The sequence below is a fragment of the Eschrichtius robustus genome, chromosome 18 (assembly GCF_028021215.1).
Source record: "Eschrichtius robustus isolate mEscRob2 chromosome 18, mEscRob2.pri, whole genome shotgun sequence".
Classification (NCBI taxonomy): Eukaryota; Metazoa; Chordata; class Mammalia; order Artiodactyla; family Eschrichtiidae; genus Eschrichtius; species Eschrichtius robustus.
Genome location: NC_090841.1, coordinates 25,616,612 through 25,642,735, shown reverse-complemented (window position 1 = coordinate 25,642,735; position 26,124 = coordinate 25,616,612). Strand labels below are relative to the sequence as shown.

At 36.8% G+C, this 26,124-nt stretch overlaps 1 protein-coding gene across 4 annotated transcripts in view; it reads right to left on the bottom strand.

Annotated features, from left to right (window-relative positions):
• The window catches only part of VWA8 (von Willebrand factor A domain containing 8), a 372,416-nt gene that overhangs the window by 118,244 nt on the left and 228,048 nt on the right, over positions 1-26,124 (bottom strand). For all 4 annotated transcript variants that reach the window (XM_068526337.1, XM_068526340.1, XM_068526339.1 and 1 more), the window contains exons 27-34: positions 17,384-17,492; positions 15,720-15,858; positions 12,931-13,130; positions 6,568-6,678; positions 5,403-5,467; positions 4,846-4,971; positions 3,321-3,430; positions 2,526-2,680 (exon numbers count right to left, since the gene is read on the bottom strand). In XM_068526337.1, coding sequence (XP_068382438.1) covers positions 2,526-2,680; positions 3,321-3,430; positions 4,846-4,971; positions 5,403-5,467; positions 6,568-6,678; positions 12,931-13,130; positions 15,720-15,858; positions 17,384-17,492 — 1,015 coding nt within the window. The remainder of the gene's footprint in view (positions 1-2,525; positions 2,681-3,320; positions 3,431-4,845; positions 4,972-5,402; positions 5,468-6,567; positions 6,679-12,930; positions 13,131-15,719; positions 15,859-17,383; positions 17,493-26,124) is intronic.

Below are 26,124 nucleotides of genomic sequence, written 5' to 3'. Positions count from 1 at the left end.
CGCGGGTCTCTCACTATCGCGGCCTCTCTTGTTGCGGAGCACAGGCTCCAGACGCGCAGGCTCAGCAACTGTGGCTCACGGGCCTAGTCGCTCCGCGGCATGTGGGATCTTCCCAGACCAGGGCTTGAACCCGTGTCCCCTGCATTGGCAGGCAGATTCTCAACCACTGCGCCACCAGGGAAGCCCGAGGTTTTTTTTTTTAATTATTTTGCTTTTTTTTTTTTTTCTTTTTAATGCTATTCTTGTCTGCTTACATTCTTTTTATGTATGTATGTATGTATGTATGTATGGCTTTGTTGGGTCTTCGTTTCTGTGCGAGGGCTTTCTCTAGTTGTGGCAAGCAGGGGCCACTCTTCATCGCGGTGCTCGGGCCTCTCACTATCGCGGCCCCCCTCGTTGCCGAGCACAGGCTCCATATGCGCAGGCTCAGTAATTGTGGCTCACGGGCCTAGTTGCTCCGCGGCATGTGGGATCTTCCCAGACCAGGGCTTGAACCTGTGTCCCCTGCATTGGCAGGCAGTTCTCAACCACTGCGCCACCAGGGAAGCCTGAGGTTTTTAATTTTGAGGAAAGTCAAAGTATCAAAAAAATTTCTCATGGATCATGTCTAAGATGCTCAGAACAATGTTTAGGAGAAGTGGTGGGTATCCTTGTCTTACTCTTGATATCGAAACAAATGCTTTTAACGTTTCACTATTGAGGATTCACTATGATACTTGCTGTCGGTTTTTGTAGCCATCTGGTAGTAGGTTAAGAAAGTTATAATAAGTTCATAATAATTTAGGTGCCTTTGATAATGCTATAAAAAGTTAAAAAGAGATGACATGCCCTTTTGTGAATAGTTTTGTGAAGAATCAAAAGAAATTCACATAAAGTCAGAAAGGCACTGTAGTATATAGTAGAAAGGATATGCATTTGAGGGACAGTCACCCTTGAGCTCAAATCCCAGCTCCCTTATTCAATATCTTTGTGGCCTGGGGGATACATCCTCTCTGTTTTTGTTTCTTTATCTATAAAACCTTGTGCAATTGTTGTAAAAATTAATTATCATGTATAAAATGGTTTAGAATAGTACAGTGCCTGACTTGTGTTGGGGTCTAAAAAATATGACTGCTCTCATAAAATGCTGAAAGGCTGTCTAACTGAATGATCTAATCTAATGCTGAAAGGCTGTCTAACTGAATGATCTAATCTATCATCAAACAAAAATTCATGAACATCTCCGATATGTGGGTAATAAATATAGGGGATGCAGCTTTTAATTTAACAAGGTCACTAGTCCTACAGTCTACAAAGGATTTCTAGAGGGTCAATATAAACATTACCTTATACTCAGCTTTCTTACCTTTTTATAGTGACATTATATTTCTATACTAATTTCTTCAATCAAAAGATCAATTTTTAAAACAGTTCCACCTTCAGAAAAGTAGCTCCAGTATTTTCTCTACTGATAGCAGCAAGCATTGTAGAAAGCATATTAAACATAACTCTTTCATTTAATCAAGGCTGCCGTAGATGCTGTATTCCAACAACATGTTTCATTTTCAGATATATAATCCACAGCAAATGTTTTTTACTTGATAATTAAGAAGACATAAGGCAAAGTCCTAAACCACACATTATCCATCGGGTTTTGGATTTCAAAAGTCTTATACCCTGAAGTACTCATCATTCATTAATTACATTAAAATTTTGAGGCATGTGAGACTGGTGTACTATTAAGCAGAGCCAATATTTTTTATCTTTAAGTGATTCTATCATCCCACCTAAAAGCTACAAAGGAAATTATGAAAATTAAATGTTTAATCAAAACACATGGAGTTACATCTAAGGTTATTAGATGGCAACTTGGGCTGAAATAACCTTTATATTTCATGTTCCCACATTTCCATCAGGGGAAGATGGTACCTAGTTTCACCTAAAGTCAATTATGAATAGCCTCTTCTTTACAGATCATAGTAAATAACAGCAGAAGGATCCATTTAAAAGCAAATTAAATTGAGACCACCAGCATTTATAGTATAATCTGGATGCAGCAAAGATATAAATCAGAGCAAAACTCAATGGAAAGTGAATTAGTGTTCATGAGCGTTGAAAAACTTAACCTACAGTAATGAGACTCCAACATATTTCACTTTAAAAAATTCTAGAAGAAATATTATTTTGTTAGTCTCAAATTGTCCCTCTTGACAGATGACATGAGCACACATTAAGACAGCATGATATAAAATCACTGTCAGTATGTTAAGTATTTACCTGTCACATGAACTCCCATGTATGGAGAATACTGGTTTTCCTTTACTAAATTATATAATTGCACTACAATGTATATGTTAATTTTTAACAAGCAATGAAACCATATAGAATGCATTTTTTAATGACTGGTCTGGAAAACAGAAGGTTGATGTGAAATGTTTACCAGAAAATCATTACGTTTTTAATTACCCCTCAAATAGGCTTATAGAGTATAGGCCAAAATGGGGGGAAGAAATAGTTATTCAATCATTTAAGAAATTTATGCTTACCATGAGATCTGGGAAACCAACAACGACTGTAGCATAACTATTCTCATCTGAGAGAATTCGGTTAGGAGAGGCAATCTTTTGTCCCACAGCTGAACTCAGATTTTCAGATGATAGTTGATGACTTGAAATTTTATGAGGTATGCTGAAGTCTGTTTCTAAAAAGTGTCAGAGAAACATTAAACACCATATGCCCCTGAAGTGCTCCAGGAATTAATTTTTGCAAGATTTCATTCTCACCAACTCAAACAGAAAAGCACAAATCAAAAAATAGAAAACGCTTCCAATTACACTCATGGCTTTTTGTCTGAGAAAACTCAGTTTTCACAATCATGGCATCTTCTCAAAGTGATTTCAAGTATTTATTCAAGAATTCAAATTTTTATTAGCAATCAAGATTAATATAATAGCACTCTGCAGAAAGAGGTGAAACTGGCCCAAACCAGTCTTAGCAATGGTATATTTTAGAATTTTTTCATAATTACTTTTCACCCCCCCCAAACTGTGATGAATAAAGTAGAAATACTGATGGCCTGTGTAAAAAAGAAATGATGCAATCCTAAAATAGACTTGGAACCTACATATATGTAAACATTCTGACTTGTTAGTTTAAAAATTTCAGAGACAGAATTTAAAAGACGATAGATTCTTATTTACTGTTTCCAGTGTAGTGACAAAGATATCTTTTTTGTTATAAAGTTAACATGTCGATACTATTGTCCTTAAATGATTCTAGAGGACAGTATGTATGCAGGCATGTACCCATACAGCCACAAACACACAGAACACAGTATTTACCTTGTGTGACTCCAAACCCCGTGCTAGGCAGCTCCTCTTTCAGCACATACAACTGGCAAACCCTACTGTCCTCAGATTCGATGTGTGCAGGCTTAGTTAAAAGATATTTCCTGTAAACAAACAAAACATCTAAGTGAAAAGTCTTTCTTTTTCTAATAACTATGAGGCCAGACTAGGAAAAATCAGAGTTCCCATACCCTGCCCGCCCCCCACCAAAGCCTCTTTTTTATATTCTGAGTATAATTTACAGTTTCAGAGTTTCATCATGAATTTTAAAAATAACTTCTTAACACTGTATAAGAGCAGTGCATAATAACAGTGCAGTAATAAATGTGAACTGAAAATCCAATACTTCCTGTAAGAGGAAGGGCCATAAAAAAAAAAAAAGCGACTCTAAAGAAACACATCCGTACTATCATGGAGCCTGCTGTTAATATGACTGATCCGCAAGTAAGAAGAAGCCCAACCTCTGATTTGTGACCAGCTAAGGGACAGAAGCCCTCACTGCTGTAATTCCCTTGATCTACTTGTCTGTAAGATTTCTAATATAGGAATATATATATAGCCAGGAATCTTTTGCAGCAGGTCACTTCTGCTTGTCAGCAGAGGGGCAGAGAATCTGCATGAAGCCAGCAGATGTAATGTATGAGGGAGGGTGACTCAAAATTTACTGTGCACCCCACTTATGCCTAGTGTACATAATGTCCTCTTCATCAAGAAGTGTACGGTCCAGTGGAAGAAGCAACACAAACATAAACATAACCAAATAAGAGCACACGAGATAAAATGAAGAAGCAGCTTCTAAGGGGTGGATTCTGTGAAGTTACAAAAAAGCAACAGCATTTGGATGGAGACTGTGGCCCTCTGAAGAGAGGATAAACTAAAAATCTATTTTGAAGTATCTCTAGTTTGGCAAGAATACAGTGACTTCTCAGTGTGCTAACAGGAAAAATCCTAAAGAAATATGGATCAGTTGTAAAAGTCATTATGTTTTCACTGTTAATTTCAAGGTCATCTTCTGAAACACTTTTTTAAAAAAAATTTATTATTTATTTATTATTTATTTTTGGCTGTGTTGGGTCTTCGTTTCTGTGCGAGGGCTTTCTCTAGTTGCGGCAAGCGGGGGCCACTCTTCATCGCGATGCACGGGCCTCTCACTATCGCGGCCTCTCTTGTTGCGGAGCACAGGCTCCAGACGCGCAGGCTCAGTAGTTGTGGCTCACGGGCCTAGTTGCTCCGCGGCATGTGGGATCTTCCCAGACCAGGGCTCGAACCCGTGTCCCCTGCATTGGCAGGCGGATTCTTAACCACTGTGCCACCAGGGAAGCCCTGAAACACTTTTATAATTACTCTGCGAAGTTACATTTAATTTATTTAAATTTTCCCGTCCCTTCTTCTTCGGAGTTTCACCTATAGAGATGCTGCCAAATACAGAAATTGTTAAAAGACAGACACAGGAAGACAGAGCTGTAAGGATGCTGGATAACTAAGCACACTCCATGAGGTGCCATGTAGATCTACCCACTGATGTGTTTTGCTCTCCACCAGAAGCCATTTGTCTTCTGCTACGAGAAAAGCTGTCTGGAGGTTGATGGGAAGTGAGATGGTGTGAGTTCGCCCTTCTAGAACGTCCAGCACAGCCAGGGTGTTCCTGAAAAAAAAAAAAAAGAAAACTCTCTGAAAGGAAATGGTGAGGATATTGGTTGAGTAACCATGGCACAGTCATTTCATGATATGTTATACAACCCTAAAAACAATGTTTTTAAGACTAGATAATAACATAGAAAAATGTTAATTGAGAAAATAGATATATAAAACTCTAAACTATGTAAAGGTATGCATAAGAATTAAAAATGAGAAGTGAGAGCGGCCATGCTAGTAGTGGTTGTATACGGAATTACGGGCAGTGTCTTTTCTTATGTCTGTTTTTCAATGTTCTGCAATGTGGGATAAGATACTTTTAGAATAAAATATTTCTAATTTTATTACATTAGTTTTACAATAAACAAGCATAATTAAAGGAGGAAACAGAATGGACACAATAAGGATCCCAGATTAAATCTTCTACAACAAAGAGCTCACCCTTTTTCTTTGTAGAATACTAGCCAGTTTTTGTGCGCAAATTCTTTACACATTTTGTAAGTTTCCTAAAGACAAAACAAAACAAAATATTCACTTTAAATGTGTCAGATGCATTCATGTCTATTCAGCTGCTTTTCCTTAAATAAAGTTCTTCAACGTGTAAAACATGTTAATTCTCTGAGAAGCTACCTCTTTATCCACCCCAAGACTCTTACGGTAACATAGATTAAAATATATTTCAAAATTAATTGTGAACTGTGCACTAAAACATCTTTAGAATAATATTTTAGGGGACTTCCCTGGTGGTCCAGTGGTTAAGACTCCACGCTCCCAATGCAGGGGGCCCAGGTTTGATCCCTGGTCAGGGAAGTAGATCCCACATACCGCAACTAAGAGCCCGCATGCCGCAACTAACACCCAGCACAATCAACCAAATAAATAAATAAATATTAAAAAAAAGAATATTAAAAAAAAATGCCAAATACTGGTTAGAAATAAACATGCTATCTGGTGATCAATGTGGAACTTGTACCATAGCATAAATACGTAGGAAATATTTTGTTTCTTAGATTTGGATATATTTATGACATTTAAACTCTTTTCTTCGTGGTCTTTCAAGACCTAAGTATGCTGTTGTGCAGGGCAGAGGGTAAGCCTTATTTTATATCCATTACCTTTTTCTAAATGGCAGAAAAAATTCTCGTTGGTTAGCCAAAATGTTTACTAGTTTAATTTAGTTAATAAGCTAAAACGTTTATTTATCTAGTAAATACAATCAGCTGTTGCACTCATAGGTTCATTACATAAATCCAAACAAACTCATAACTGGAAAACTATTAAAGTGACTATTAAAGTGCATGTTAGGGATTTGTCATGATTACCACACTCAAATGGCTCATGATGTCCTATTATTGTGAGTTGCGTCCTGACAAGTCTTCATGTGACTATGATGGATACAAAAAGAAGCCATTGATATTGAATTATATATGTATCTATGTCTACCTATTTGTATCATATTAAAATTTACAAGTGTATAATAAGAGAATTCTCTTGTGCATTATAGCAAACAAAAGGCACCGCAAGGGATGGGCAGGCATGCATTTTTATGGTTACAAAGCTATGGAAAATCCTTGGCAATTTGCTGGACAAGTTGGGTATTTCTTACAGCTTCCTCCTTGTTCCACCAGGAAGTTTTCTTAAGTGTAAACTCTTCTGAAGGTAAGATGAGACGATGAAGGGCTTGGCTAGTGGTATCCAACAACAGGATGGCATTGCTCTGGAAATAAAGAGAACAGTTTGTTTGTTTGCGTGTTTGCTTATTTATTTATTTATTTATTTAGCAGCAGCCTCTTGGCAGCCTGGGAATAAAGGCAATAGTGATAAATAAACGAAAGGGAAGACGACAATACTGAAATATTTAAGAGACACCATGAAGACACTAAATGTTTTTCCCTAATACAGAATTTAAAGTATTAGATGGTTTAATGAAGATATTTCTAATTATGTAATGCAGAATCTTCTCTTTGAAGATTTTATCTTAAAACCATCGCCTTGTAAATATAGGCTCGTTTAACCATGATTTCTGTTTTATTACATACAAATGAGGAAATTAAGAGAATCGATAATTTTAAAAGCCCATTTACTTTTATCAAAATTACACTTAAAGAATGTTCTGTTGAAAACTCTCTTACACTGTGCATAATTGAATCTCATTTATTCTTTTCACGAATCCAGGTTCAACTCAGAAAATATGTACATGTTATAAAGATGGGTTAGCAAGAAAATATCAAGGACCCCAAGAACCCAGCTAGTAATGAGTGTTTCATCTTGACATTCACTAAGCTTGAGAACTTTCATAGCTGGTGCTGTAATAACGTACAGACAAGAGATTGCTCCAGCAGCATTAATCACAGTTATGCAAATGAAGTAATAATCTCTCAGTAATTAGGAGGACTTTTTCAAGAAAAAAATTAAAAAAAAAATTAACCTTAGGCATTAAAATAAGTGAACAGAAACACATGAAATAAGAATTTAAAATTGAGAAAGCCAGAAAAGATTAAATATTTTAAAGAGATGCAAAGAAGTGGGCTCTTTTCATTAAAATTTAAAGACATTTGAAGATTAGACTAACACGTTTACAAAAAGGCACCAGAAAGTTGTCAGGCCTTGTTATGCAATTGTCTTTTCTTTCTTTCTTGTTTTTGTTTATTTTGTTTTGTCTTATTTATTTTGTTTTGTTTTAAATTTTGGGCCCCTTCAGTTATCCTTACCCTTAGGAACTTTTCATTTCAAGAACTTTCTTTGGGGAAAATAAAATCACAAAGCACCCGAAGAATTAATATGTATTTTGCAAAATATATACAAAACATGAAAAGTCTGTTCATTTGTTCCATAACATTTATTGAGCAGCTTATATTTAAAGCACAAAGGAGAATACAATGATGAATTAACCATGACCCTTGCCCTTTATTACATAATCCAGTTAGAGAGAAATAAAAAGAAATGTAAGTAGGTAAATGATTCATCTGCAAATCTGAGACCTCATAGTGTGGTTTCAATTTATTTTACTAGTCAATTTTACTGAAGTGCTCAAGAATTAAAGTAGTATTTGTTCCAAAGTCTCCTTTATTCCATATACTCTGAATCTTGGCTGTATTAAAATTTTCTACCAAGCATGTTGACAACGCTTAAATTTTTCCATAAACACTCTTAGAATGCATCATGCTGTATAATATGCAATTCTCCATTAAGAATGTGTGTTAGTAATATTCTTTTTAAAATCAACATGTCATATATGAAGCACCATTCCTGGCATTTGAAAGTTTGAAAATGATGAAAACCTTAAGGAAAACCCTTAAAGTTTCCCTTAAGAAAATGTATTAATAAGTTAAAAATTTACAGTCTCTATTCTAGATTAAATCTTTTTTGAGTAAGTATTTTTTAAAGGAGAAACTCTCTCTTGCGATAAATATGTACAACATTAACACGAATTGTTAGCACTTAAGCAATTTGGGGTAATATTAACTTTTCTAAGCAACAGAAAGTCCTAAAAATAATGTTTGATCCCAAAATATGATTAAGTAGAAGAAATAAGCAGATGATTAAACAGATATGATTACACAGAAAAATGAGTACAGTTTTGCATTTTTCTTCCTTTTTAGGGTCTAATACTTGTATACTCATAACTTTGCATAAGTGAACTGAAAAACTGTATCTTTCTAAGTAACAGAAAACATATATATATATATATATATGTTTATATACACACACATATATATGTTTCCAGCCACTGCTGTATTTAGAATTAGTTCTAGAAGCAATTGGCAACATGAAGGAGTTCTGCTGCTCCATCCTTTTAGATGTTAATGGTTTCCTTCTGTAAATGACTAATGATATAGTCTGTCTGAGTTCAAAAATAGAATTCTGCATCACACATGAGTACATGTAACTGTGGTTTTGGCTCTCCTTTAAGGGGGGCAGGGAGGAGAAGCGAGTGAGCAATTTTATTATGTTTGTATTTGACTGGGAGAAAAGTAACCTCTGGATGACCTCAATGTCCTAAAGTCTGAAGTTCTAAACTTTGTACAGATGTAATAAGTCATCTCATGGGGCGGGTGGGGGGAGGAGGTTTTATTTTTAGGCATGGCAAAATTTCCCTTTCCTCACTTAAGATTTTATTTTAGCCAGGAATTTTTGAACAACTTCTTAAACTAACCAGGGAAATGTATCTGTTGCCAAGCTTTATAAAGACAAGGGAGAGATGAATTAATGGAAGTACTTCTCCATGATATTTTAGCTGCATTGTCAGGGCAGAATGGGGGAGAAGGAACTGATGGCAGTGCACATATTTTTTATTCGATTACAATTATTTATCATTTGTTAAGTTTTACAGTTACATGCTGTTCATTTGGAATTAAGGAGGTCTTATATCCTAGCAGGGACATAATATAAAACAGACAGCTGATATATCCTCTCTGGGAAAAGAAGAGGCAGTTCAGAGTACAGGTAGCGAAAGTATCCTGATCAGCTGTGCGTGCCTGCTCAGAGCATTGAGGTACCCTTCTGGAAAACTGTTGAAACTGGTCCAAGGGATAAACCAGGTAGCATGCAAGAATGCCAGGAGGGAAAGTGCGGGCTGTGCAAGTCAAGCACATCTTTACACTGAAAAACAGATTTTCTTTGATGAAAGTCGTTATAAGCGAGCATGGTATTGGTCAGCAATGTTGCCAAATAACTGGATCTTTTGAGAAAATAAAATACTTCCTGAGAACCTGAAAATCTCATAGTTTTAAAGAATTGGTATAGGTAAATTTGACAGTTTATCTGACACCTGAAAGTCTGGCAAGATTGTTTGAATAAATACTCCAAATTTAGACTCCTATTTAAATTTGATTGGTTTCCTGAATCAAAAATCACCAAGATATGTGCTTTTTATGACAGATTCTTCTGGCTGTAGAATTCAATTCAATGGCATTAGTATTTTGTTGGAAATCTATAAAGTAAAACCTTTATTCCAATGTGATGTACACAAACCTTTATAAGCAATAGCTGGATATTGATAAATTCTGCTTCTAGGAGAAAGCCATATTGAAAAAAATTGTGAAAACCAGAAAAAATTTTATTAACTCAGAATTTAAGATAATTATTTAGGCAAAGCCTAAAGTTAAAGTTGACTTACTTACTCAACGAAATACTGCTGTGTTACTTATGCAATTTTTTATTCTTGATTAGAAACAGTCTAAAAGTACTGTTTCTAGGTAACGCCTTACTCTCATAGTGTGTTTAAATACTTAACAAGTAACAACATTACATTTTTTCCATATTTTCCTATTATGAATACTTAAAAAAATTTTCAGACTATTCTTTTCCCCACGTTTCTGCAGTGAGTGACAGCATGGATGAAGTTTAATTCTGGTGATGTCAATCCAATTTGGTTGGAACCTCAGTTCTACCATGTATTTACTGGGCAAGTTATTTAAACTTACTGAGACTTAGTTTTCTCACATGTAAATATTGCTAAAGCTACCTCGCTGGGCCTGTGGAAGAATAACACGGAATAATATATGTAATCTTTTCCTTGACACATTTGTCAGCATTTAATAATTGATCCTCCTCCCTGAGATATTCATCACTCGGCTTCTGGGATACCACACCCTGGTGTAACCATCTACTTCACTGGGCACTCATTTTCAGTTCCCCTTGGTTGATTCCTCCTCACCTCTCTCATTTCTTAATATTTCATTGCCCCAGGGCTTAGTCCTCAGACTTCTCTTTTCCACCCACATTCATTCCCTTAGTGATCTCTTTCAGTTTCATGACTTTAAATAACATTTATATGCCAGTGATGCCCCAAAGTATGTTTCTTGTTCTGACTTCTCCGTTAAACACCAGAATCATCTACTTGGATATGTTATAGGCATCTCGAATTTAATCACACATCTAATCTTCCCCTCCAAATCAATTCCTTCCTCATCTCAGTTCATGGCAGGTCTATCCTTTCAGTTGCTCAGGCCCTACATCTTAAAGTTGACCTTAGTTTACTCTCTTTCACCTCATATATCTGATCTGTTCGGAAATCCTGTTGGTCCCACCTTCAAAATATATCCAGAATCCATCATTACTTATGACCTCCATCCTCCTCCAAACTGCAATGATCTCTTGCTTGGATCATTGTAAAAATCTCTTCATCAATCTCCTTCATTCTGCCTTAGTACCTACAGACTATTCACCACAGAGGAGCTGGAGAAATCCTTTAAAAATATAAGTCAGATCTTGCTTCTCCTCTGCTTGAAACCCTCTAAGACCTTCCCCTTTCCTCACAGTCAGGCCGCAGAATGTTAGAATGATTTACAAGGCTCTACACATTTGCTTCCCCACCCTTCCACCACGTCCCTGACCCAACCCACTGAGTGACCTCTTTGACCTCACCTCCTTATACCCTCCCCCTCATTCAGTCTTCCCCACCACGCTTCTTTAAAGATGGAGAGGCATGTTCCAGCCTCTGGGCCTTTGAACTTATAATTCCTTTGCCTAGAACTCTCTTATTCCTGATATCTCTTCTCTCCCTCACCTCTATCAGATCTTTGCTTAAATATCACTTTCTCAGTTAGGCAATCCCTGCCCGCCCACCCTGTTTTAAAGGCAACTTTCCTCCCAGCCTTCTATTTTACTCTCCCTTGCTTCTCATCTTCTGACTTAAGATGTAATTATTTACTTTGCTTATTGTGTACCTTTTGCACCAGAATGTAAGCTTTTGAGAACAAGGATTTTTGTTGTTTTGTTCATGGCAGTATCCCTAATAGTTGGCACATGATACATATCTGATGAATGAATAATATGCTTAGTATACTATTTGGTAGATACTAGGTGGGTAATAGGTCTGCAAAAACATTGTAGTCCTTTCTATTGGATAGTACAGATTAACTTAGACCTGGAGAATTCTCATTAATTGAAACACAGACTGTCTTTTGATCTATATCTTCTGTTTGGAATTACTTTTAGCCTGACTCTGGGCATCTGTACTTTTCATTAGTGCTGTCTTACAATAGTAGTGATGGTTGGAACTTGAGCATCATTAGATACTAAAGAATCTCAGTGTATTCCTGCAATGGCCTGATGTCCTCCCAAAATTTGTAGGCTGAAGTCCTAAGCCCCAGTGTATTAGGAAGTGGGGCCTATGGAGATGATTAGGTCATGAAGGTGGAGTCTTCATGAATGGGATTAGTGCCCTTATAAAAGAGACACGAAAGAGATCCCTGTTCCTACTGCCATGTGAGGCTACCATGAAAAGACAGCTGTCTAGGAAGTGGGTTCTCACCAGATGCTGAATATGCAAGTGCCTTGATCTTGGACTTCCCAGGCTGCAGAACTGTGAGAAATAAATTTCTTCTGTTCATAAGCTAACTAGTCTATGGTACTTGTGTTACAGCAGCCCAAACAGACTAAGATAATTCCATTCAGTATATTTACATGGCTATCTCCACATAAAGAATGCCATTCAGGTTTCAGGTAAAATGTCATCTCCTAAGGGGAGATATCTGAGCACTCTTTTGAGTACTGTTTACCCTTTCATCTCCTCCTACCCTACCCCCATCATTCCTTAGGACCTTACCTTATTTTTATACAGCACTTATCACTACTTGAAATTGGTATTTATTTGTTGGCTTACTTGTTTGTTGTCTGTCTCCCCAAAGAGAATGTAAGCTTCACAACAAAGAATTATCTAGCCTCAAATGTCATTAGTCCTGAGGTTGAGAAGTCTCTTCAGAGAGGAAGATATTAGCCTGCCTTGTGGTACTGATAAAATACAACTCCTGACCCCGTCCTTCAGCCCCTGTCCTCAATCTTTATGAAAGCACATATTTTTAGTCAATCTTTATGAAAGCACATATTTTTAGTCAATCTTTATGAAAGCACATATTTTTAGTCAATCTTTATGAAAGCACATATTTTTCGTTATAGGTTGAAAAACACTCTTGCCTTCTCCTTTGCATCAATTTCCCTGGGCATAATTAGACCATGTCATTACCTGCTGCTCATGGAGAATCACTTGACCCTTGAGGGGATTTCCCAGTGGTGCCACTGTCACAAATGGGTGCCAGACTCCACTGGCCGTTCTTGGGAAGATGTCAAAAAGGTCCACAAAGTAGCCGCTTTTCCCAGTCATATTCATAAAGTATAAGGAAACGGGATTGCATGCAACTACATAGAGAGTATTTTCCTCATTTTCTGAAATGACAAAAAAGTGTTAATTCCATGGTCTGCAATAGATTTTCTGACTGGTCAAAAGGTCCAGTGAAAACTGAATCGTGAGACAGCACACAATCAGAACTCAGCAGATGATCTGCAAATGGATTGATTAGGTTGAAGAGCACTTTGAGAAGCAATTTCGCACCTGCTGTAACTGTACATTGGGCCACACCTACCTATTCCTGGAAGTAAGTATCTGGTCCCCAAAGAATTCTATAACATCTCATGCTAACACCGTTAAATATTTAACACTCCTCAATGTCAGGAAATTCTTCCTTGTATGAAAGTATTTTATGCCTCAATAAAAGTCTGTTTCCTCTTATTTTATTGTTGGCTCAGATGGACAACAGCTGGTCAGCATCTTCTATCTGCTAATCCGGCATTTCCCAGATAGTTACTAGATCTTCAGGCTTTTCTAGTAAATAAGTAACTCCATTTTTTGTTCTTAGCTCTATGGATCTTATTTTCCAAATTATCTTTTTTCGTATTTGTGTATTTATTATTACAAAATCTCTGTCTTTTCAAACTAGTACTTGACTAGGTCCATTTTTTGAATTCTATTTCAGTGCTTCTTCAACTTTCAAGTGCATATGCATCACCTGGGGATCTAATGAAAATGCAGATTCTGATTCAGTGGGTCTGAGGTGGGGTTTCAGACTCTGCCTTTCCAACAAGCTCCCAGGAGATGTCACTGCTGTTGGTTTGAGGGCTTCCCTTAGAGAAGCCAGGCTTTGGACTATGTTTCCCATAATCTCTATTTCTGGGAACCTTGAAGCAAGGGATTAAGCTGGTTCTGTATAATAAACGCTATTAACATCACTCATTATCCAGGTATCTATTTACAGTGGTCATATTTTCTGAACCCAAAACTAAGGCACAAGATATGAAAATCTGGAAAAAAAATATAGTGTATGTGTGTGTGCATGTATATGTCATGTCTACACATAAAGACCAAATATATATAAAGATATAGAAAACTTAAATATATATAAAGATATGGTAAATTTAAATAAGCTAACATTGATAAGAAACACAAATCAATGGAAGGGCAGAAGAAGACATTATTTAGGAGACAATGTGAACTGTGTGTGTGTGTGTGTGTGTGTGTGTGTGCGCTACAGTTCTAAATATCAGATAGAATCACACAACTTATAATTTAAGAATCTTTTTAATGCTTCTACTATCAGCACAAATAAGTTCAATTCAACATTTATTGAGCACCTTTGTACATAGTATAGGGACCAGGGAATATAATAACAGTATTAATAGAAATGTAAAAAAAAATAAATAAATAGAAATGTACTTCACGAACTTACAATTGTTCTCTCTTATTGCAGGCATTAAGTGCTGTTTGGTCTTTGGCTCAAATATATATATATATATATATATATATATGTACACATATATATATATGTACACACACATATATATATATGTACACATATATATATGTATATTTAACCCTGATGCTAACCCAAGAAAATGTTCTTTTCTCTCACCAATACAGAATAGGTAAAAAAACAAAGAAATAAAAAACAACACAAAAACCTAGCTTGCAAATGTGGACAATACTAAAATAGAGGGTTAAATTATGTGAGGGACAGAAAATGAGTTTCATTTTTAAGGACCAATTCTGACTGGCTCACAGTGGCTGCTTGGAATGCTGTGTTGAGAATTGTGAGACTGTGACAAGGTTTAATGACACCTGTCACTGGCATGGGGCAGAGGATCACAGCATACTTACTTACAATCTCTAAATATGAGACAAGGGCAAAGTTCAAATTTTATCCGTAAGATTCATACTTATTCTCTACTAGTGAATGTAAAATATCTTAATAGGAACACCAGTCTGTTACCAACAAAAACCCTGTACATTTTAAAAGCACATATTTTTACTCAACATAGCTGATGTTGGAGAAAACATCCACAGAACTTACATGAACAAAAACTTGCTTCCGAATTTTTGCCTGAATAATCTCCATTGTAGACAAGTTAGAGAATTTCTCCCTTTCCCCTGCCATCACTTCTGTTTATATCACCTTAGTAACTGCCATCAATTGAAAACTTCTGCCAAAAAGTACCCAGGGCACACTGAATGAATCAGTAGGTAATGGCAACAGTCCAGAGACGTAGATGCCAAAAATTCACATCCTTTATTTGCCATTCTTTACAACGAGAGGTTTAATGACTGCAAATCCTCCAGCCCTGCTTTCAGGGTTCATGCAATCACCAAACTGGAATCCGAGCCAAAAAAATCCAATGTTTTTCCTTTTTCTTTCCCTCTTCTATTTTTAGCACACGCCTGGGTGTGTTTAACTTTGTGCTACAATTGTAATGAGAAGCAGACACATGCATATAAACTCAGCAGTGCTTATGTGGATTTCACAATAGTATTTTGTTAGGTTGTTATAGGAAATTATTTCTAAATTACATATAATTGCCATTCAATCCAAGAATGACACAGTTACTGAGTCTATCATAGACTTCTTGATGTCTAGAGATTATTTTGATCCTGCTTTTAAAAAAATCAGTGCAGGAAGGAAAAATCAAAAGAATAAACTGACATACCATGTGATGTAGCGATGTCGCAGATTAAGTTAATTTCATCCAATGGTAACTTCCAGGAGGCACATTCTTCAGTAAAGGTTTGGGATCTTCCTTCATGTCTTTCTATTGGATACTCCTGTATGTTTATAAGTGCTGGACCCTACAAAAAATAGTTATGAGTTAAGACATTTGGGTAGTTAGCAAAAAGTAGAAAAGCCAAAGTTCTTCCAAAATACAGATTTTCAATTCAAATATTCCACATCTTGATATACCTCTTCTCATTTTACTGACTAGCATGATACTTATAACAATCATAATACCATATACTTGCATTTATAAATGCTTTCACATGTGCTATCTTATTTCTCACTTTCTTTTCTTTTTACTCACAAAATATAGCAGATGTAAAATCCCATAGGAGTTCTCGTTCCTTCATTCTTTCCTAAGCCAAGAGCAAGTTTTGAACTTCAAGTATTGGGACCCAGAGCTGTCCAAACTAGGAGAATAATTTTGTAAATACAGTTGACTCTTGAACATTGATTTGCATGCCCTTACAGTCCTTAATTAATCAAAAATGTTTGGGTTAGATATTTACTATTTTGCCATCCATGGGCGCTCTCACCCCTTCTATCTAGTCTGTATCTTAGGAGCTAGAAGACTAAAAACTACATTCCTCATACGCCTATTGCAACTAGTGACAGATATTCCTTTGCCCTTTTTCACGAAAACAAATATAATGGAGTAACCGTCCTATCTGACTTTTCTGAAATACAGGATAGCTCTTAGGAATTCTACTGGCCATTAGCCATTACCTACATTGAGTCCCTCAGAGGCCAGACTGGATGTGATTTAGGTTCTGCCAATTAAATGCAATTGCATGAGATTTGGAAGGCAGATGAGAGGCAGGGGCCATCTTCCTGCAGTCAGAGCAGATAAGGAGGCTCTGACAAATATGAGCAGTCAGATTCTATGCTCTGCTTACAAGGGTTGACAAACTGTGGCCTAGTCAAGACAAACTTGACTATGGCGGGTCAAGTCTGAGCCATCTCCCTGCTTTTGTCAATAAAATTTTACCAGAACACAGTCTCACTCATTTGTTAATGTACTGTCTGAGGCTGCTTTTTTGCTACCATGGCAAAGTTGAGTAGTTGTGACAGAATCTGTATGGCCACAATGCTTAACATATTTACTATCTGGCCCTTTACAGGAAAAGTTTACTGATCCTGCCTTACTATGCAGTTTACCACAACAGGGGTGGTAGCAGAAGCAAAAACACTCATCTTGAAACCAAAAGTCCAGCAATGGTCCCTTGACTCTGTTCCTCCTGTCCTTTCTAATGATTTTATAAGCATCTAATTCCCCACAGTCAAACCTAGATGGGTTTCTATTGCAACTAGTGACTGATACTCCTTTGCCCTTTTTCACGAAAACAAATATAATGGAGTAACCGTCCTATCTGACTTTCCTGAAATACAGGATAGCTCTTAGGAATTCTACTGGCCATTAGCCATTACCTACATTGAGTCCCTCAGAGGCCCGACTGGCTTAAGAATTAGAGCAGAAGTTAATCTATTCTAAAATAACATCAGAACAAGTCATTTCTGAGACTGAATGGATTTTCTCCAGGGAAGATACAGAAAAATCGATAACATTCAATATTCTAATGAAGAAATAATGATATCAACCTTTACGTCTATATGATGAGTTTCTGCTGGACACAATAGTTTTTGCATTCCATTTCTTGACTGACCAATTGTCCAATAGCCCATGAAGGTCTGCTCTGGCAGAGGCAACCTGTCAAGGATTAATTTGAAGAATAAACATTTCTTCCTGTTTCAAAGTCATAGGAAAAAATAATGAGCCATATATTACCGACCACACAAGCAAATTTGAAGAATGCTTTACTTAGGAGTGAGTTATGTTTAATTTTATTAAAAGATAGTCTTTAATATGATGTTTAAAATATACTTTGAAAAGAAAAAGATTTCACATTTCAGAAACTCAGAAGGTAAGGTCCTAGTCTGTTTTTACTTTAATGGCAAATATAATTAGGGTTTACATATTTTTCCCCTGAATTGGTAAATACTTAGCAATTTAATATCAAATTCCTATTACAGTATAGGAAGGATTTAGGAAAAACAATGGAGCAATCCATCAATTTTTTCATTCTATTCTCCTAAATTTGAAATCAAATAATAAATAGTACACAGTACTACCAGTCACATGCTTGTAAGTTGTACAGGGCAAGTTTCATAGGGTCTATTTTAGGACGTTAATTTTTTTTTTTTTTTACTTTGACTTGCCATATAATATACCTACAGAAACGTTCACATAAATGTGCCACTTAGTCCTGAACACACGTGTGTGTCCAGCACCCAAGCATCACCAACACTCAGAAACTCCCATGGACGACTTCAGTCATTACCCCTACCAAGGGAGCTACTATTCTGACTTCTAATGGAATTATTCTGTGTTTAGATTCCATTTTATTTAAAGTTACATTTAAATAAAATAACTTGCAAAAACAAATATAGTAAAGCTAAAGTACAAAACCACAGACAAATTTTTTAGAATAAGCCTTTACTTTTTAATCATACTACCTTTTCTTTGAATCTTTAAAAAAGGAACCATTAATTTGTCACTTAATTCAGTAAAAATTTCTTATTCCATGCTAAGTGAAGGCCAAAAATGATTCAGAGTTAAAAGTTCTTTAAAAATAAGGCATGTACATGTGGCTATAAATTGAAATGTATGCTTGAAATGAGCTTGATGATCATTAAAAGGGTACATATTAAGATTTAGAAAATCATTTTATTTTCAGTGAAAGAGTAATCTGACAAAATATCTCCATATACTTAATAAGACCACGCAAGGCTTAGATATTTTTTGCATAGAATACAAAACCAGAGAAGATTGGTTCAAAATGGTGGAGTAGGAGGACGTGCTCTCACTCCCTCTTGTGAGAACACCAGAATCACAACTAACTGCTGAACAATCATTGACAGGAAACACTGGAACTCACCAAAAAAGATACCCCACATCCAAAGACAAAGGAGATGCCACAATGAGATGGTAGGAGGGGCGCAATCACAATAAAATCAAATCCCATAACTGCTGGGTGGGTGACACAAACTGGAGAACACTTATACCACAGAACTCCACCCACTGGAGTGAAGGTTCTGGGCCCCATGTCAGGCTTCCCAACCTGGGGGTCCGGCAACGGGAGGAGGAATTCCTAGAGAATCAGACTTTGAAGGCTAGTGGGATTTGATTTCAGGACTTTGACAGGACTGGGGGAAACAGAGACTCCACTCTTGGAGGGCACACACAAAGAAGTGTGTGCATCGGGACCCAGGGGAAGGAGCAGTGACCCCACAGGAGACTGAATCAGACCTACCTGCTAGTGTTGGAGGGTCTCCTGCAGAGGCAGGGGGTGTCTGTGTCTCACCGTGAGGACAAGGACATGGGCAGCAGAAGTTCTGGGAAGTACTCCTTGGCATGAGCCCTCCCAGAGTCTGCCATTAGCCCCACCAAAGAGCCCAGGTAGGCTCCAGTGTTGGGTTGCCTCAGGCCAAACAACCAAAAGGGAGGGAAGTCAGCCCCACCCATCAGCAGACAAGAGGATTAAAGTTTTACTGAGCTCTGCCCACCAAAGCAACAGCCAGCTCTACCCACCACCAGTTCCTCCCATCAGGAAACTTGCATAAGCCTCTTAGATAGCCTAATCCACCAGAGGGCAGACAGCAGAAGCAAGAAGAACTACAATCCTGCAGCCTGTGGAACAAAAACCACATTCACAGAAAGACAGACAAGATGAAAAGGCAGAGGGCTATGTACCAGATGAAGGAACAAGATAAACCCCGAGAAAAACAACTAAATGAAGTGTAGATAGGCAACCTTCTAGAAAAAGAATTCAGAATAATGATAGTGAAGATGATCCAGGACCTTGGAAAAAGAATGGAGGCAAAGATTGAGAAGATGCAAGAAATGTTTAACAAAGATCTAGAAGAATTAAAGAACAAACAAACAGAGATGAACAACACAATAACTGAAATGAAAAATACACTAGAAGGAATCAATAGCAGCATAACTGAGGCAGAAGAACGGATAAGTGACCTGGAAGACAGAATGGTGGAATTCACTGCTGCGGAATAGAATAAAGAAAAAAGAATGAAAAGAAATGAAAACAGCCTAAGAGACCTCTGGGACAACGTTAAACACAACAACATTTGCATTATAGGGGTCCCAGAAGGAGAAGAGAGAGAGAAAGGACCTGAGAAAATACTTGAAGAGATTATAGTCGAAAACTTCCCTAACATGGGAAAGGAAATAGCCACCTAAGTCCAGGAAGTGCAGGGAGTCCCATACAGGATAAACCCAAGGAGAAACATGCCGAGACACATAGTAATCAAACTGGCAAAAATTAAAGACAAAGAAAAATTATTGAAAGCAGCAAGGGAAAAACGACAAATAACATACAAGGGAACTCCCATAAGGTTAACAGCTGATTTCTCAGCAGAAACTCTACAAGGGAGTGGCATGATATACTTAAAGTGATGAAAGGGAAGAACCTACAACCAAGGTTACTCTACCCAGCAAGGATCTCATTCAGATTCGATGGAGAAATCAAAAGCTTTACAGACAAGCAAAAGCTAAGAGAATTCATCACCACCAAACCAGCTCTACAACAAATGCTAAAGGAACTTCTCTAAGCGGGAAACACAAGAGAAGATAAGGACCTACAAAAACAAACCCAAAACAATTAAGAAAATGATAATAGGAACACACATATCGATAATTACCTTAAACGTGAATGGATTAAATGCTCCAACCAAAAGACACAGACTTGCTGAACAGATACAAAAACAAGACCCATATATATGCTATCTACAAAGACCCACTTCAGACATAGGGACACATTCAGACTGAAAGCGAGGGGATGGAAAAAGATATTCCATGCAAATGGAAATCAAAGAAAGCTGGAGTAGCAATACCCATATCAGATAAAATAGACTTTAAAATAAAGAATGTTACAAGAGACAAGGAAGGACACTACATAATGATCAAGGGATCAATCCAAGAAGAAGATATAACAATTATAAATACATATGCACCCAACATAGGAGCACCTCAATAGATAAGGCAACTGCTAACAGCTATAAAAGAGGAAGTTGACAGTAACACAGTAATAGTAGGGGACTTTAACACCTCACTTACACCATGGACAGATCACCCAAACAGAAAATTAATAAGGAAACACAAGCTTTAAATGACACAAGAGACCTGATAGATTTAATTGATATTTATAGGACATTCCAACCAAAAACAGCAGATTACACTTTCTTCTCAAGTGAGCACAGAACATTCTCCTGGTTAGATCACATCTTGGGTCACAAATCAAGCCTCAGTAAATTTAAGAAAATTGAAATCATATCGAGCATCTTTTCTGACCACAACGCTACGAGATTAGAAATCAATTACAGGAAAAAAATGTAAAAAACACAAACACATGGAGGCTAAACAAGACGTTACTAAATAACCAAGAGATCACTGAAGAAATCAAAGAGGAAATCAAAAAATACCTAGAGACAAATGATAATGAAAACACGATGATCCAAAACCTATGGGATGCAGCAAAAGCAGTTCTAAGAGGGAAGTTTATAGCTATACAAGCCTACCTCAAGAAACAAGAAAAATCCCAAATAAACAATCTAACCTTACCCCTAAAGGAACTAGAGAAAGAAGAACAAACAAAACCCAACGTTAGCAGAAGGAAAGAAATCATAAAGATCGGAGCAGAAATAAATGAAATAGAAACAAAGAAAACAATAGCAAAGATCAATAAAACTAAAAGCTGGTTCTTTGAGAAGATAAACAAAATTGATAAACCATTAGCCAGACTCATCAAGAAAAAGAGGGAGAGGACTCAAATCAATAAAATTAGAAATGAAAAAGGAGAAGTTACAACAGACACCGCAGAACTACAAAGCATCCAAAGAGACTACTACAAGCAACTCTATGACGATAAAATGGACAACCTGGAAGAAATGGACAAATTCTTAGAAAGGTATAACCTTCCAAGGCTAAACCAGGAAGAAACAGAAAATATGAACAGACCAATTACAAGTAATGAAATTGAAACTGTGATTAAAAATCTTCCAACAAACAAAAGTCCAGGACCAGATGGCTTCACAGGTGAATTCTATCAAACATTTAGAGAAGAGCTAACGCCCATCCTTCTCAAATTCTTCCAAAAAATTGCAGAGGAAGGAACGCTCCCAAACTCACTCTATGAGGCCACCATCACCCTGATACCAAAACCAGACAAAGATACTACAAAAAAAGAAAATTACAGAGCAATATCACTGATGAATATAGATGCAAAAATCCTCAACAAAATACTAGCAAACAGAATCCAACAACACATTAAAAGGATCATACACCACGATCAAGTGGGATTTATCCCAGGGATGCAAGGATTCTTCAATATACGCAAATCAATCAATGTGATACACCATATTAACAAATTGAAGAATAAAAACCATATGATCATCTCAATAGATGCAGAAAAAGCTTTTGACAAAATTCAACACCCATTTCTGATAAAAACTCTCCAGAAAGCGGGCATAGAGGGAACCTACCTCAACATAATAAAGGCCATATATGACAAACCCACAGTAAACATCATTCTCAATGGTGAAAAACTGAAATCATTTCCTCTAAGATCAGGAAAAAGACAAGCATGTCCACTCTCGCCATTATTACTCAACACAGTTTTGGAAGTCCTACCCATGGCAATCAGAGAAGAAAAAGAAATAAAAGGAATACAAATTGGAAAAGAAGAAGTAAAACTGTCACTGTTTGCGGATGACATGATACTATACATAGAGAATCCTAAAACTGCCACCAGAAAACTGCTAGAGCTAATGAATGAATATGGTAAAGTTGCAGGATACAAAATGAATGCACAGAAATCTCTTGCATTCCTATACACTAATGATGAAAAATCTGAAAGAGAAATTATGGAAACACTCCCATTTACCATTGCAACAAAAAGAATAAAATACCTGGGAATAAACCTACCTAGGGAGACAAAAGACCTGTATGCAGAAAACTATAAGACACTGATGAAAGAAACTAAAGATGATACCAACAGATGGAGAGATATACCATGTTCTTGGATTGGAAGAATCAACATTGTGAAAATGAGTATACTACCCAAAGCAATCTACAGATTCAATGCAATCCCTATCAAATTACCAATGGCATTTTTTACGGAGCTAGAACAAATCATCTTAAAATTTGTATGGAGACACAAAAGACCCCGAATAGCCAAAGCAGTCTTGAGGGAAAAAAATGGAGCTGGAGGAATCAGACTCCCTGACTTCAGACTATACTACAAAGCTACAGTAATCAAGACAATATGGTACTGGCACAAAAACAGAAACATAGATCAATGGAACAAGATAGAAAGCCCAGAGATTAACCCACGCACCTATGGTCAACTAATCTATGACAAAGGAGGCAAAGATATACAATGGAGAAAAGACAGTCTCTTCAATAAGTGGTGCTGGGAAAACTGGACAGCTACATGTAAAAGAATGAAATTAGAATACTCCCTAACACCATACACAAAAATAAACTCAAAATGGATTAGAGACCTAAATGTAAGACTGGACACTATAATACTCTTAGAGGAAAACATAGGAAGAACACTCTTTGACATAAATCACAGCAAGATCTTTTTTGATCCACCTCCTAGAGTCATGGAAATAAAAACAAAAATAAACAAGTGGGACCTAATGAAACTTCAAAGCTTTTGCACAGCAAAGAAAACCATAAACAAGACGAAAAGACAACCCTCAGAATGGGAGAAAATATTTGCAAATGAATCAACGGACAAAGGATTAATCTCCAAAATATATAAACAGCTCATTCAGCTCAATATCAAAGAAACAAACACCCCAATCCAAAAATGGGCAGAAGACCTAAACAGACATTTCTCCAAAGAAGACATCCAGACGGCCACGAAGCACATGAAAAGATGCTCAACATCACTAATTATTAGAGAAATGCAAATCAAAACTACAATGAGGTATCACCTCACTCCTGTTAGAATGGGCATCATCAGCAAATCTACAAACAACAAATGCTGGAGAGGGTGTGGAGAAAAGGGAACCCTCTTGCACTGTTGGTGGGAATGTAAATTGATACAGCCACTATGGAGAACAATATGGAGGTTCCTTAAAAAACTAAAAATAGAATTACCATATGACCCAGCAATCCCACTACTGGGCATATACCCAGAGAAAACCGTAATTCAAAAAGACACATGCACCCCAATGTTCATTGCAGCACTATTTACAATAGCCAGGTCATGGAAGCAACCTAAATGCCCATCAACAGACGAATGGATAAAGAAGATGTGGTACATATATACAATGGAATATTACTCAGCCATAAAAAGGAACGAAATTGAGTCATTTGTTGAGACGTGGATGGATCTAGAGACTGTCATACAGAGTGAAGTAAGTCAGAAAGAGAAAAACAAATATCGTATATTAATGCATGTATGTGGAACCTAGAAAAATGGTACAGATGAGCCAGTTTGCAGGGCAGAAGTTGAGACACAGATGTAGAGAATGGACATATGGACACCAAGGGGGGAAAACTGCGGTGAGGTGGGGATGGTGGTGTGCTGAATTGGGCGATTGGGATTGACATGTATACAGCGATGTGTATAAAATTGATGCCTAATAAGAACCTGCAGTATAAAAAAACAAACAAAACAACTAATACTAAACTTTCATTGGGTTATTTGTATGGAAATATGTTAATATAAATGTTTCAGACATTACATGAAATTTCTAAAAATCTTATATTTGTATTTGTATGGAAATATGTATGGAAATATGTTAATATAAATGTTTCAGACATTACATGAAAAAAAAAAAAATCTTCCAACAAACAAAAGTCCAGGACCAGATAACTTCACAGGTGAATTCTATCAAACATTTAGAGAAGAGCTAACACCCATCCTTCTCAAACTCTTCCAAAAAATTGCAGAGGAAGGAACGCTCCCAAACTCACTCTATGAGGCCACCATCACCCTGATACCAAAACCAGACAAAGATACTACAAAAAAAGAAAATTACAGACCAATATCACTGATGAATATAGATGCAAAAATCCTCAACAAAATACTAGCAAACAGAATCCAAAAGCACATTAAAAGGATCATACACCATGATCAAGTGGGATTTATCCCAGGGATGCAAGGATTCTTCAATATAGGCAAATCAATCAATGCGACACACCATATAAACAAATTGAAGAATAAAACCCATATGATCATCTCAATAGATGCAAAAAAAGCTTTTGACAAAATTCAACAGCCATTTATGATAAAAACTCTCTAGAAAGTGGGCATAAAGGGAACCTACCTCAACATAATAAAGGCTATATACGACAAACCCACAGCAAACATCATTCTCAATGGTGAAAAACTGAAAGCATTTCCTCTAAGACCAGGAACAAGACAAGGATGTCCACTCTCGCCACTATTATTCAACACAGCAATCAGAAGTCCTAGCCACAGCAATCAGAGAAGAAAGAGAAATAAAAGGAATACAAATTGGAAAAGAAGAAGTAAAATTGTCACTGTTTGCAGATGACATGATACTATACATAGAGAATCCTAAAGATGCCACCAGAAAGCTACTAGAGCTAATCAATGAATTTGGTAAAGTTGCAGGATACAAAATTAATGCACAGAAATTTCTTGTATTCCTATACACTAATGATGAAAAATCTGAAAGAGAAATTAAGGAAACACTCCCATTTACCATTGCAACAAAAAGAATAAAATACCTAGGAATAAACCTACCTAGGGAGACAAAAGACCTGTATGCAGAAAACTATAAGACACTGATGAAAGAAATTAAAGATGATACCAACGGATGGAGAGATACACCATGTTCTTGGATTGGAAGAACCAATATTGTGAAAATGACTATACTACCCAAAGCAATGTACAGATTCAATGCAATCCCCATCAAATTACCAATGGCATTTTTTACAGAACTAGGACAAAAAAAATCTTAAAATTTGTATGGAGACACAAAAGACCCCGAATAGCCAAAGCAGTCTTGAGGGAAAAAAACGGAGCTGGAGGTATCAGACTCCCTGACTTCAGACTATACCACAAAGCTACAGTAATCAAGACAATATGGTACTGGCACAAAAACAGAAATATAGATCAATGGAACAGGATAGAAAGCCCATAGATAAACCCACGCACCTATGGTCAACTAATCTATGACAAAGGAGGTAAGGATATACAATGGAGAAAAGACAGTCTCTTCAATAAGTGGTGCTGGGAAAACTGGACAGCTACATATAAAAGAATGAAATTAGAACACTCCCT